Source organism: Danio rerio, chromosome 14 (genome assembly GCF_049306965.1).
Source record: "Danio rerio strain Tuebingen ecotype United States chromosome 14, GRCz12tu, whole genome shotgun sequence".
In the NCBI taxonomy this organism is placed as follows: Eukaryota; Metazoa; Chordata; class Actinopteri; order Cypriniformes; family Danionidae; genus Danio; species Danio rerio.
In genome coordinates, this window is record NC_133189.1 from 5,633,753 (window position 1) to 5,648,337 (window position 14,585).

The window sequence follows — 14,585 nt, forward strand, 5'->3', positions numbered from 1 at the left end:
TCATTCTGCTGTGGCGACCCCGGATTATTAAAGGGACTAAGCCGACAAGAAAATGAATGAGATGTGCACTTTTCAAAAGAGAGTGGAGCTATAAATGCTTGTGTGTCAGCATAGTGGCAGATTCAAAACTCTAATGGCAGACAGCTGCTTCTCACTCAGGGCTGTTTATGCTAATGAGGGAGAGATTGTTACTAATGGGCGGTGCTTTCCCACTCTGGTGACACGTACAAAGGGAGATTGTCAATCAAAGTGTTTCTGCAGACAGTTTTTATCAGGTGTGATTATACAAAAATTTAATTAATTAATTGTTACCATCAAAAGCAGGTTATATTCATACATTTTTTTTTACAAACAGTTGTGTTTAAAACCCTTACAAAAGTGATTTTGCATAATAGAGCCCCTTAAAATAAGGTAATTCCATAGTAACCACATGGAGCAACCACCTGACACGCAATTCAACCTAGTAACTGCTTAATAAATCTGTGTAAAAATTATCCATATCACCCAAGAAACCACTTAGGACACCACAGTAACCACCATTTAACATCTTAGAAACTACTCAACCCGTTGTTTAGAAATCAAATACATCCATGGCTGCAGCAGGTGCTATGACTTGAAAATAGGCTAACTTTTGTCAATATAACCAATCACTTTAATCACCCGCTTGCAAAGGGAGCTTGTTTCCATTACGTTGGAAGTTACCTAGCAGGGGAATATTTTGTGGCACGGTGTTGAAAAACTTTATGGTAATAAAGTTTCTTGATTATCCAACACAATCTCACATCAATTCGTAACTTTTTGATTTAGGGGCTAATTTTTGTGAATTCGTATGATCGCATGTGTACAATTTACGATCTATGACACTTGTAAAAAAAAAAGAATAGGAGAAAAAGATCGGAATTGAGTCACTTGAACCATGCAGTGTAAATGCAGCCAAAGAAAACAGTTCTAAGTTCATTGACCTAGAAAATAGCAATTTTTTTACTTTCCGTCAGTCTTAAAATACATTACAACTACATGAGAGTCAAGTTTTAAAGTTGACAATAGATGCCCACTTTCCACATTGATATGATTATTTACGGTCTTAATGAAAAGCCTAACTTTCTTTAATGTCTTAATAGTAGTGTAAATCATTTTTTTTCCCTGTCAAAAACACTTTTGTTTCATGTCTCTTTAAATGCTAATGAGCTGCTGCTCACCCCGCCCCTCTCTGAGACTTGGCTTAGTAGCTGGCTTAGTATGAACACAGAATTCAAACAGGTCAAATACAACAGATTGCAAATGAAAGCGGCTTTGTTCACCTATTGCGTCTTTCCACCGCCAAGTTCATAATTTCCAATTGAGGCAAGTGGCTTGCGAGCGCATATTGGAAGTGATGCACTCATGTTTTCCAGATGCACGCAGTTGTACCTGAAATACAGCGGATAAATACACTCAGATAGTTTAAAACTTGTTTATAACAGCTTGCAGATACAGCAGACACCTGACTAAACAAATCTACATATGTAAAAATGTATTCCGATGTGACCTTTAAATGCAAAATTATCAAAACTCTTTGGTCTTTTTTATGCAAGATGCTGTTGGTGTAATTTGATCCAATGATCTATTGGCTCATTTCCACTGACTGGTGCACATTGGTATGGTTCGGGTCAGTACAGGTCACCTCTATCAGGCTTGCGTTACCACTACCAAGGATACCCTTTTAGTAGGAGTGGTGTATGACAAAGTTTCAGTCGACGTCATTTTGGCTTGAGAAAATGTCTACAGTAAAACTGTACAGGTCGCTCACATATCATATGAGAAGCACTTCTCACAAAACAGATGCTTTACACACATAAATACTGCTGTATAAATGTTTATTATTAACTTTTCTATGTACATGGGTTGATTATAACAGCAGATCAATGACAGTGCAAAATAGCCTACTGTAACGTCTGTAATTATATTAAATAAATAAATAAATAAATAAATGCAACATATATGAACACATACAGCCCCTTATAGTCTCTGATATGTTACCAACTACAAAAGAAATACATACAGCAGACATTTAGTCCTTATTTAGGTTCAAAACAACACAAAATATAGCCTACAGTCAGTGAAAACCCCTCATCTGTGTCTTTAATCTTCAGCAGCACATGTGGCCTCTGTTAGAGAGTCATTCCGTCATCCTAAGTTCATAAAAGTCCAAAAGGTGATGATAATAGTTAATCATGGCAGTTTGCTGAAGAAAAAATGTGCTCCTTTTTTTCCGGCTTCTCCTTTTTTTTGCGCTTCACTCCTGCGTTTGTCAGTTTCTGACAGGATCGGGTTTCAAAAGCACGTCAATTATCAAGCGCAAGTTATTATCATGAGCTTAAGGAGTTTGTTGTTCAGATATAGACGCGTAGCGAGCGCAAGAAAGAAAGCTTCAGACTGGCTAGTAAAAAACTAAGGAGCACAGGGTAAATCTGCTCTTCCTTTTGGCTTTGTGGCTGTTCATCAAGATGACGACAAGGTTTGTTTGAGCCTGGGCCAGCCATGGCTCTTTATAATATGTATATATATTTACACTGTAAAAGATCTCTGGGCTGTTTGTGTATTTTAAACATGGCTCTTTTGTTTTCATTCTGGCTTGTTGCGTAAGCGAATTACGTATCTCTGTAAACCAATTGCGTTCAGCTGCGTGTCTAGCTCCGCCTTTTGTTACCCTTTCTCATGTTTGGTAACCTTTTGAAAGAGTGCCGAAAAAGTGGTACGGTATGGTTCGGTATGCCTTTCGACAGTGGAAGCAGCCATAAAAGCGTACCAAACCTAACCGTACCGTACCACTTAGTGGAAACGGGCCATATGCTAAGCTAAAAGTGCTTCTACCAGACCCATACAGCAGCTAAATGGATTTAAAAATGTTAAAACTTAACTGTTTAACTGTAGGAGAGTTGTAAAAAGAGCCTATGTTCAAAAATAAAAGTGAAGTGTTCCTTAAAAGACACACAAAAATCAGCAATGAATTTTACAGCATTGTTTATTAAATGGCCTGAGCAGTATTTTTGAGCTGAATCTTCACATACAAGGCATCATCATCATCACATATTTCATCAAATATCTCAGAGTTTTTTTTACCTGCCTTTGAGAACTAAGTCAGCAAGTCATGGTCTCCAGTAAGCAAACACCTAAAGGGTCATTTTAAAACAAGGCCCTGCACCTGTTGCCCTCCACATACAACACAGGCCAAAACTCAACCGCTAGCGAACGGGTCAAAAGTCCAGACAATGTAATGCTCAATAAGAAAGAAAAGCCACTAAGCCGAGTGCAAATTTACACAAAGCACATCTTCTGCAGCACACTTTCCGCTCGGATAAGCAGCTAGGTACGGCATTCTATTGAATTCCCTCTTTAAATAGACTTAATCCTCCTCGCTGGCAGAGGTTCACAGAGCTCTCCTCCACTTTTAATTAGACGTACAGTGGCTGGTGATGGTAGCTGTGCTGGAGGAGCCCGGTGTCCACATTCCTGAAGGAATATAATTAATCAGAATGGAAGAAGGCCTTTTGTACTACAGCCCGGTCGAGTGTGGCCTCTGCCCACGCTGTGGCAGGAAACACAGCTATCGATAGAAATCTAACTCTCGCTCTCCTCCCTGCAGGGAATACTAATGGTCTGTCATTACAAAGATTCTTACTTCATTACTGAGAGACTTCTTATAATGTTTTCTTTTCCTGTAAAAAGCATCGGCGGATGACCCTGAGCCTTCAAACAAATCAAACACAAACACTACAGCACCTTGAAACGCAGTAATCTGTGCGATGACTCACCGCTGAAAAACGAGAGATCTCTCAACTAACAATCCTGCTTGAAGTGGTAATTATGCTTTTAAATCATAAATGGGTCATTCCTGTTATGCTGCGCTATTTGCACTCCTTTTAACTACATGTACATGCTTGCGCAATTGATGGAGGACTTCCATAGAATAAACCTGGGATGTTTCAGAGAAATCCTAATTTATTATTTAAACCACGGCCAGTAATAGTGACTTGTTTATTTATTTATTTATTTATTTTTTTTTTTTTTTTGAATATGCAAAAAGGTACATAAATTGGGATCATACAAATACAAAGAAACATCAACAAAATAACAAAAAAAACAAAACAAAAACAATATAGTCAGGTACTGTTAGGTGTGTGTGTGTGTGTGTGTGTGTGTCCATGTAAAGGTAACTTGGTGGACAGGTCAGATTATGACATACATAAGGAACAATAACAGTCAATAAATGAAGCAAGTATCGCAGACATAAGTAAAACAGACAGAAAGAAACCCGTCAGAGGTAGGGAGTAACAACAATGCTTAGTAATGTATGATTGTAATAATGACAGTAAAAAGAAAGAAAGGACAACAGTAATAATAACTGACAATGATAATAAATCACAAGTACTACACCAACTATTACTACAGAAAGCTACTTATATTACAACTACTACTGCTGCTACTACAGCCACAACCACGACTATTCAACACAATCTCACGTCAATTCGTAACTTTTTCATTTAGTGGCTAATTCGTACAAATTTGTACGATCTAATTCGTACAATTTAGTACGATTTGCGTATCCCCCAATGACGGTTGGGTTTAGGGGTGGGGTTAGGTGCCACGCCTCCTTTTTAAAATCGTACATTTTCTTACGACTGAACTCGTTATTAGCCACTAAATTGCCAAAACGTAAAATACTTACGTTTTCTTGTGAGATCAAGCTGGACTATTACTACTATAATGTCTACTAACACAAAATATACTACCACAACAATGACTACCACTACTGATACTACCACAGAGTCTGCTACAACTAATACAACAACATCTACTACTACTATTACTACTACTACTACTACTACAACATCTACATCAACAACATCTACTACTGGTACTACTACACCAACAACGGCTACTACTGCTACAACGACACCTTTACTACTTCTGCTACCACTATACCAACGACATCAACTTCTACAGGAACTACTACTTCAATAAATCACAATTACGATCGAAACTACTACAATGACTACTACTACAACTACTACTACAACTACTACTACAACTACTGCAACCTTAATAATGTTAATGGTATTAATACTTATAACAATGATAATTAAAAGTTAACAGGAAGACATGTCAGAACAGTAATAATAATAATGATAACAAAAGTAAATGTAATACCATTAATGATAAAAGTGATGGGTTATAATAGAATAGTAATAGTGACTTGTGTGATTTTACAGATTGAATATAACAAACGAGATGGCATATTTTAATGTGTGACAAACACAGATTGTCTTAAAATTAGATGTTTTGTTGTGATATCTGTACTTTCAGAATTTTTAAATCAGTCGGGCAATAAACTGTCGGGTTTCTTTCCATTTAAAGATGTTTACTGAATTTTTCCAACAGTATAACAAACTCCGGTCAAAAGACTGTGTTGCTCTGTTTTTCTTTCTTCCCCTTTTTCTATATTTCACTATAACTTAAACAGTCCAATAAGGGTGGAGCAAACCCTTACGAACAAAAGAGTAGGGGTGAAATCTATGGATGTACACATCTAAACATATCAAGATGTAAACTGTACATTAATTCAAGCACTGTTAATAAATTCTATTAAATCAAGTTATGGCTCTTACAGTATTTAATTTTCGGAGACTTGTCCTGTGGTCTGATGGAACTACGATTGAACTGTTTGGCCATAACGACCAGTGTTACATTTGGAGGACAAAGGGGAAAGCTTACAAGCCTAGGAACACCAACCCAACTGTGAATTATGGGGGTGGCAGCATCATGTTGTGGGGCTGTTTTGCTGCAGGAGGGACTGGTCTACTTCACAGCATAGATGGCATCATGAAGAAAGAACATTATGTAGAAATACTGAAGCAACATCTTAATACATCAGCCAGGAAATTAAAACTTGGCCACAAATGGGTCTTGCAAACAGATCATGACCCTAAGCATACTGCCAAATTCATTAAAATGAGCTTGTGCGAGTAAGACAGCCAACAAATCTGACTCAGTTACACCAATTCTGTCAAGAGGAATAGGCCAAAATTCATTCAAACTATTGTGAGAAGCTTGTGGAAGGATACCCAAAACATTTGACCAAGGTTATGCAGTTTAAAAGCAAAGCTAAAAAAATAAATAAATAAAGGAAATGTATGTAAACTTTTGACTGTCTAGGAATTAATAAAAAATCTCAAAAAAAAAAAAAAATCTCTCATTATTCTGGCATTTAACAAATGTAGATCATTTAGGTAATCTTAACGACCTAAAATAGTAAAAGTTAAGTATGATTTACCATCATATATATATATATATATATATATATATATATATATATATATATATATATATATATATTCCTTTTTTAGAGTGTATGTAAACTTCTAGTTTCAACTGTGTGTGTGTGTGTGTGTGTGTGTGTGTGTGTGTGTGTGTGTGTGTGTGTGTGTATATATATATATATATATATATATATATATATATATATATATATATATATATATATATATACTGGAGAATGATTTGTTATTAAAATGAAAAAGAAGAAGAAGCTAGTTTGAAAAGACAAGTTAGTGCTTTTGAAGAAATTCTAAAACCCTATTTGTTTTTTTTTTATTTGTTTAATATTAGCTTCATTATCAAGAAGATTATGTTATTAAAAATGACGAAAAAAAATACTAATTCTTAATTAATTGTCAGGGGTTTTGACGTTTTCTCTTAATCTGGCAACATGCCCAAAATAACAATCCCTTGCAGTTAAATTAAAAGATAAACATAAAACCCACAATTGGTACTCTCTCGTTAAATGAACTCCAACAACCCTTGTTTTATTTATCTTCTAAAAGCCGTGTTTTACAGTGTAGACTGCTATTGTGCATTGCAAACATCGCTGGCTGTTTGACCAGCTGCTTTTATCCCTCTTGTAGCTTCTGCTAAATGCATTAATGTAACACACGAACCCCAAAAACAAAGAGGAGGGCGTGAAAACATACCGCGCTGACCTGCATGTTCTCCTGAATGAATATTGTAATGCACATCTGCGGCATGTGCTCTGTTTCTGGCAACTGTTAAGACTTGTTTACTGTATTGTTCTTTTAAGATGTTACACAAGCTGCTGCACTCCGAGTACGAGGTGACGTCATGCCCAAAAGCAGCTCCACTGAGCTCACACAGACCCCCGCTGGCCGCACTGCGCTACTGCAGCTGTAAAAATATCACGCCTTGAAATAAGTTTAGTCGTGAGCATAATTTCCCGTCTCTTGTAGGCGAGTTCTAAATCAATCATGTAATATAACCACACTTAATTTATTGCAGGGATGTTGTGTGACAGACACGCCAGGGCTGTTATTTATGTGCGCGGGGTGCAGAAATCAGCTGCAGCGCACCTGTGTTCCCGAATCACGGGGTCTTGAATAAAACCACCGAAAATGCAAATGAGCCTTTTGTTTACCGAGAGATGAGTTAATTTGGCGAGACGCTCGTTACATGTCTTTTTTTGGCCAGTGTGTGTGTGTGTGTGTGTTGGAGCGAATTGGATCCAGGACCAAGAGCCAAGAGTCTGTGGAATAATGGCCCACTGCAGAGTCCAGCAGGAGGGTCTGCATTCACTGACAATCAGCTGGAGACTTTCACTTGTAATAACACTGCATTCACACTGAAGCTGCTTATAATGCACTGCAAGAAATACTTTCTAGCTCAGTATTTGTATATATTTATATATGTTTTTATTTTATTTTACATTCGCTGCGTAAAACATATGTTGAATAAGTTGGCGATTCATTCCGCTGTGGCAACCCCAGATTAGCAAAGGGACTAAGTCGAAAGGAAAATGAAAGAATGAATATATATATGAAGAGTTTAGATGCGAAAACCTCTAAAAGCCATCAAATATTTTCGTCTAAAATTAGCATATTTCTCAGACTCCTGTGTGTTGGCTTAGTAATTTTACTTTTTTTGTGACGAATAATTAAAATTAAAATGAAATAACTGAACATAAACAGAGGAGGCTGACAAAAAAATATATCATTTTAGGAGAACATTTCAGATGGCATTTAAAGGTTTTTGCATCAGAACCCTTCATATATATATATATATATATATATATATATATATATATATATATATATATATATATATATATATATATAAACCTACTAGCCACTTTATTAGGTACACCTTACCAACACCGGGTTGGCCATTCTCCTCTGACCTCTGGCATTAACAAGACATTTCCGCCCATAGAACTGCCGCACACTGGATATTTTCTCTATTTCTGACCATTCTCTGTAAAACAAAAAAGAGTTGGATGTGTGTGAAATTTGCAATAGGTCATCAGTTTCTGAAATACTCAGACCAGCCTGTTTGGCACTAAGAACCATGCTACGTACAAAGTCACTTAAATCACCTTTCTTCCCTATTCTGATGCTCGGTTTGAACTGCAGCAGATCGTCTTGACCATGACTACAAGCCTAAATGCATTGAACTTCTGCCATGTGATCGGCTGATTAGAAATTTGCGTTATTTTAAGTTGTGCAGTTGGATAGGTGTACCTAATAAAGTGGCCTATATATATATATATATATATATATATATATATATATATATATATATATATATATATATATATATATATATATATATATATATTAGTAAGTGCTGTTCTTTTATAAAATACTTTTTTCACATTTGAAATACTTTTGTACCCATTTTAAGTTTTTTTAACTGAAATATTTGTGTAGTAATTTGATTAACATTTTACATATGTAACATATATATATATATATATATATATATATATATATATATATATATATATATATATATATATATGTTACAAATTTTTTTGTTTTTATTATTTTTTATAAACATTTACACATTACAAAATATTTATCTTTATTTTTTATAATTCCTATGCAACATTTGTGTGAAACATATTCTTCTATTCCATTCTATGTTTACAACATAAAAAAAAAATCTTCCCTTCAAATTGTTTGTTAAGTTGTTTGTTTATACATAACATGTTGCACTGGACAGAGATGTTTGTTTGTAGCATAGACTCCCTTAAATATTTGTATAAGCAGAGCATATGACTATTTATAATGACTATGAAGGCAGATTTATTACATAGTTCGAAGAAAATTATTTTTATAATGTGTTTAACATAGACAGATAGATAGATAGATAGATAGATAGATAGATAGATAGATAGATAGATAGATAGATAGATAGATAGATAGATAGATAGATAGATAGATAGATAGATAGATAGATAGATAGATAGATAGATAGATAGATAGATAGACGGATGGAGAGATGGATGGAGAGATGGATGGATGGATAGTTGGTTGCTTGCTTGCTTGCTTGGATGGATGGATGGATTAGTTAATAGATGATCTATTACTTGATCTATTATGCAGATTGTTTTCACATTTAAGTGATATCCATGTTAGCTACCATATAAGGAATAAATAATGAAAAAATACTTTAATTTATTTTTAACATTCAACACATTTTGAAATAACAAAGATGACTGAATTCTGAAACATATGTTAATTATTAAAACATTAACATATTAACTAATTGTGTCTTATTAATACAACAGCATTCCTTAAAATCAGTCTCAAGAGAACATGAGTTTAGTTAGTAGATTCAAATTGAAAAGTGTCTGAAACCTCATGGAAAGCGTGCGAATGAACAGTAAGATCTACAATGTCTCTGGCCTGCAGGTGTGCACATGGCATGTTCTGCAGGAACAAAGAGCCCATGTGCACCACGACCCTCTGTTTCTAATGACACACATGTAATGTGATCCTGAACACATCCAGACTGCACTGTACAGAGCAGCAGAGCACAGAAAGAGGCCCTCTGTGACTGCGAGATGACACTGAGAGAGGAAATCCCACGTAATAATGTATCATTGTGAAGAAACTGCAATGCTCATTTTCCCTTCATATTTTGCCAGAGGACCATTTGATATTGTTGAACAAGGGCTGGATCTGTTCAGTGAGACCTATCTTTTTGTATTAGCAGTTATACTTTGAAACATTTTGTTTGTAGCAGTTTTATTGCAAGAGTAAAATTAAATTGACTTAAATTAAATTAAACTAAATTAAACAAGGTAAATATAATACAGATAATTTGATTTTGTTAATTGGGCATAAAAATATGCATATTTTTATTAGTATAATTTTACATACATGGGATGTGTAAAAATTGCATAGTATTCGCATTCTCAAATAATAATAATAATATTAATGATGATAATAATATTAATGATAATAAAACAATAAGCATAACCATAATTATTAAAATTAAATTGTTTAAAAATTTTATTGTTATTATTAAAGAATTACTATATTTTTTAAAGGTAACTGATTGCAAACAATTTATACACTGTATTAAATTCCAAGGATTTTACATGTTACTGTAATTTTTCACAGTAAATTACATTGCCACAGTGTACATTGCAACTAAGTGCCACTTTACAGGGTTTAACTGTTAAATTATACGCATTTTAATGTGAAATTAAGGCAGGCATCATGATTACAGTAAAGTACTGTAAAAATGCTTTATCTTTTGCGCATTAGTTATAGGAATTCAAACACTATTTATATTTTATTATACACAGAAATTAATACACATTAACTTTAATGCTATTACAGGCACCTTTTTATATTTAAAAAATATTTTATGAATTATTGGTATTATGAACTACCTTACAATAGTTTACTGTGGATTTACACACCTTACTGTGAAAGTAATGCAATTATTAACCATTAATTTACTGTAAATTTAAGGTCAGATATTTTGCATTGTATGGGCTGAATTCAATTTAGTAATGCTCAACTATTTTTTTATTTATTTTTAATTCAGCCTACACTGAAAAAAAGTTATGTCTGCAAAAAATTGTTGCAAACAATTTATGTGTTGAGTTTAAACAAACAAATTTAATTTAATAATGTTAAAATTTGTTTGTTTGTCTAAATTTAGCCCAAATAAATTGTTTATAACCACTTAACTTAAAAAACAAAATGAGCAAATCCAAGGAATCATCTTTGAGTCATATTTTTAGTGTATATAAATAGTTTAAGCCATTATATAAATTATATATATATATATATATATATATATATATATATATATATATATATGTTTATTTTTTTTATTTTTTTTAACTACAGTGAAATAATGTATTATTATTGTTGTTGTTGTTTTCATTATTATTATCATTATAATGTCAAATGTTGACATGAGCACATGAAGTATTAGCTACATTAGAATGCTAGCGTTTTGGTAGTATTTACTTGATTTTTTGTCAATCTGACAGAACACAAAGCTTACCTTTCTAAGCACTACAAAGTTAAACTTACAATTTGAAAATGATATTAATGATAATAATCATCATCTTAGACCAGATGACGTGTCACTGTCCCTTAAAACGAGCCATGATCAACGAGCAATCTCTCTATAACGAGCCCTGCTATATTTACGCCATCACAAAGCAGTGTCTGGTGTCATTCCACCGCAGTGAACAGTCGCTGGTCATGCAGGAAGAAAACACGCTGTGGATCCGCTGCTCAGAAACTTGCTTTGAAACAGAGCCCCGCCCTCCTCCTGCCTCTCCTGGAGCCTTATAACCAGATGCTGCTCCTCAGACGCACATACCCAAGAAACGCACTGGACTTGAGCGCACTTCCAAACCTGACGGAATATACATACATCGTGTTTGTTAAGCTGAGCGAAGCAGACATGGATTTTCTGAACCACAACTACTTGAGCGCGCGCGCCTCCTACGATTACACCTTTAATTTCTGGAATGACTATCTCGGCCTGTCCACGCTGGTGACCAAGAACAGCAAGCACAGCGTCCCGCAGAATCCCAACTCCATCACGGAGTCGCTGAAAGCCACCCTGGGCTTGGACGACAGCCCTCCGTGCCCGTGCGTAATGGGCGAAGGCGACAGCGGAGGACACCTGGATTCCTGCTGCTGCCCCCCGCCCGCCTCCATCTCCATCCTGGACCTGAAGGAGCGCTTCTCCATCCTGAGCCCCTTCCAGAACCAGAACCAAGGCTCGCTGCTGTCCTCCTCCCAGGAGAGGGAGATTGGCATAGGAGGGGGATTTGCAGGATTTGACCTGTTCGGCGTGGAGAGGAAGATGAGGAAACCTGCCGCGCGCAATAAGCAGGAGCCCAAGATCTGCGTCTTCTGTCGGAATAACGGCGCTCCGGAGGAGGTGTACGGCTCGCACGTGCTGAAAACCCCGGACGGGAGGGTCGTGTGCCCGATCCTGCGGGCGTACACATGCCCCCTGTGCAGTGCCAACGGGGACAACGCGCACACAATAAAATACTGCCCTCTCTCCAAAGACCAGCCTGCCCAGAGAGTGCTGAAGGGAGGCAGAGCTGTGGGCGGTAAGCGAGTGAAAATCTTCTAAAACAAAAAGGAAACGAACGACACGAGACTCCTATAGACTTCACATGTATTGCACTGAACATTTTCTTTCAGATGACTGTTCTGATTGACTGGCTTTCCCGAGTCTTAACTACTAGGCAAAACAAATAAGATGATATCAATGTTTTTGTTAAACGAAACACACAAAAAAAAATCTCTTATATTTTTATAGATACTTTATTTCCATAGTTTATCGCATACTTTATTCATAAAAAAGCTATTTTTGTTTCCTTTTCACGCATAGGTTTTTAGATGTTTATTCACGAGTCACGGTTTATGTGTGCGCGCGCGCGCGCGTCAGAGAGATGAGATGTTATTTTTGTCGAAAATGGGAAACGTGAATGTTGGCACCAGAGGAATATTTGCTCTTCTGTTCAGCTCGAGTATTTTACTTCACTGTAAGCAAAGCTTGCACCTCGTTTTTTTGTCTTTAAACCAAAGTTTATTTTTTTGCCATTAAGCGATTTTGAAGAATGTTCCACATGTCTTCGTTTATGAACTTTAATCCCATTCCCCTGAAAGTCCACTCCGCGGCTTCCCGACGTCTGCGAGCAGAGCAACACAATAGAGGCTCTGTTGCGCGTTCGTGTTGTCAGCATAACTTCATAATCGGACTAATTATTTCAAAACCCACTGACAGAGACGGGCATTTTACATTACAAGGTTCTTGTTTGACGCATACCGAATATTTTGGGATTTCCAGCAGCTCCAGAAAGCGTGTAAGATGAGCGCTGTAATGTAAAGTGCGTCCGCAGGCTATTCTTCTGCATGAGGTGCCCTTTCAATGTTTACACCCCTGCTAAGGGGAACACACACTGGAGACAAAACAAAAGTCCTATGGGTGCCTCTCTTCAGCTCGATACAAAGTTCACCTTTCTCCAAAACATCACAAGAGAGAGGTTTACAAGAAACAGCTCTTCAAGGGTCCACGGTGGAATATAGCACGTATGAATGTTCTTAATAAAAAGCTTTTTTTGTAAAAACAATGTATTTGCCCCCTTTTTGCATTATGTACAATAATAAACCCCAAAATACACGACTTTAAAAAAAAGGATGCAAACATATTGTGAATGTACAATTTGACTCTTGCAGGACTGCACATTTCTGACAGTTATGTTTACCAAAGTAAGTCGATTTGAATGAAGTAAGGAACATAGATTTGCTGTATTGTAAATAACGACATAAACAAATGAGAATTAAGTGATGTCTATTCAGTATTTTGCCGTTTAAAAGTGACTTCAGAGGGAACTACCTCACCAAGACTTTTGTACTTACATGTAAAATGTGGACAGCGGTTTATTAATATAGTGTACCATTTATAACAAGGGTTTATAATAGTATTTTTGATCTTTGTATAACATAATTGTATTTTTTTTTCTTCAGTGCATTCTGCGGAGGAAAGTGAAATCCCAATAAGCTCCAAGCATTGTTTGCTAATAGGTGACAGCTGTATATAATATTAATAAATAATGATGATGATGATATGCATTTTAAGTTGTTGTTCAATGTGACATTCTTGGTTTGTGAGAAAGACTAAGAATCAAATGTTGAAGACATGGGCCAGTTTGCCACTTTTAACTGCGGTTTGTAATTAAATTGAAAGAGTAAAAAAAAAAAAAACACACACTGTTGAATTTTTTTATTTATATTTTGTCACAATTTCCCTGTATGCTGCTGTGCAGAAAATAAAGAGATGAATTCACTAGAGAAATAAACAGCTTATGAAACGGTTCAACTGGTGTTTGCGGATTGTGTTCGGCAGGCCCGTGTGAAGCCTGTGTCAGTGTCACAATAAGGGTCTTTGTGAATCCCACCTCATTCCCATCACCACTCAAGGCCTCTCATCACCAACACAACCCTTTCCTCTCTTCATAAATGTTACAAAACAGAGACAAAGGCGAGGAGAACAAAAGAGAAGCTCCTCTGATGACTTGAAAAACAAACATTAAATGTGCATTGTTGAAGTCTGAACTATTAGCCCTGCTGAATGATTAGCCCCCCGTATATTTTTCCACCAATTTCTTTTTAATGGAAAGAAGATTTTTTCAACACATTTCTAAACATAATAACTTTAATAACTCATTTTTATTAACTGATTTATTTAGTCTTTGCCAT

At 35.9% G+C, this 14,585-nt stretch overlaps 1 protein-coding gene and 1 long non-coding RNA gene across 11 annotated transcripts in view; one reads left to right on the forward strand and one right to left on the reverse strand.

Annotated features, from left to right (window-relative positions):
- LOC137487507 (uncharacterized) overlaps nucleotides 1-8,301 on the reverse strand; it is a 255,307-nt gene extending 247,006 nt beyond the window's left edge. For 5 of the 10 annotated variants that reach the window (XR_012390167.1, XR_012390165.1, XR_012390169.1 and 2 more), the window contains exon 1: nucleotides 8,199-8,301. This is a non-coding gene — a long non-coding RNA (uncharacterized lncRNA). Of the gene's footprint in view, nucleotides 1-7,010; nucleotides 7,161-8,198 lie in introns of those variants that run through there. The other 5 variants (XR_012390163.1, XR_012390164.1, XR_012390166.1 and 2 more) reach the window with 2 other exon arrangements.
- Nucleotides 8,302-11,766: 3,465 nt separating this feature from the next.
- Nucleotides 11,767-14,192, forward strand: nanos1 (nanos homolog 1). The gene has a single exon (NM_001305661.1). The coding sequence runs from the start codon at nucleotides 11,767-11,769 to the stop codon at nucleotides 12,451-12,453; it is 687 nt and encodes a 228-aa protein (NP_001292590.1). The 3' UTR covers nucleotides 12,454-14,192.
- Nucleotides 14,193-14,585: the final 393 nt, after the last annotated feature.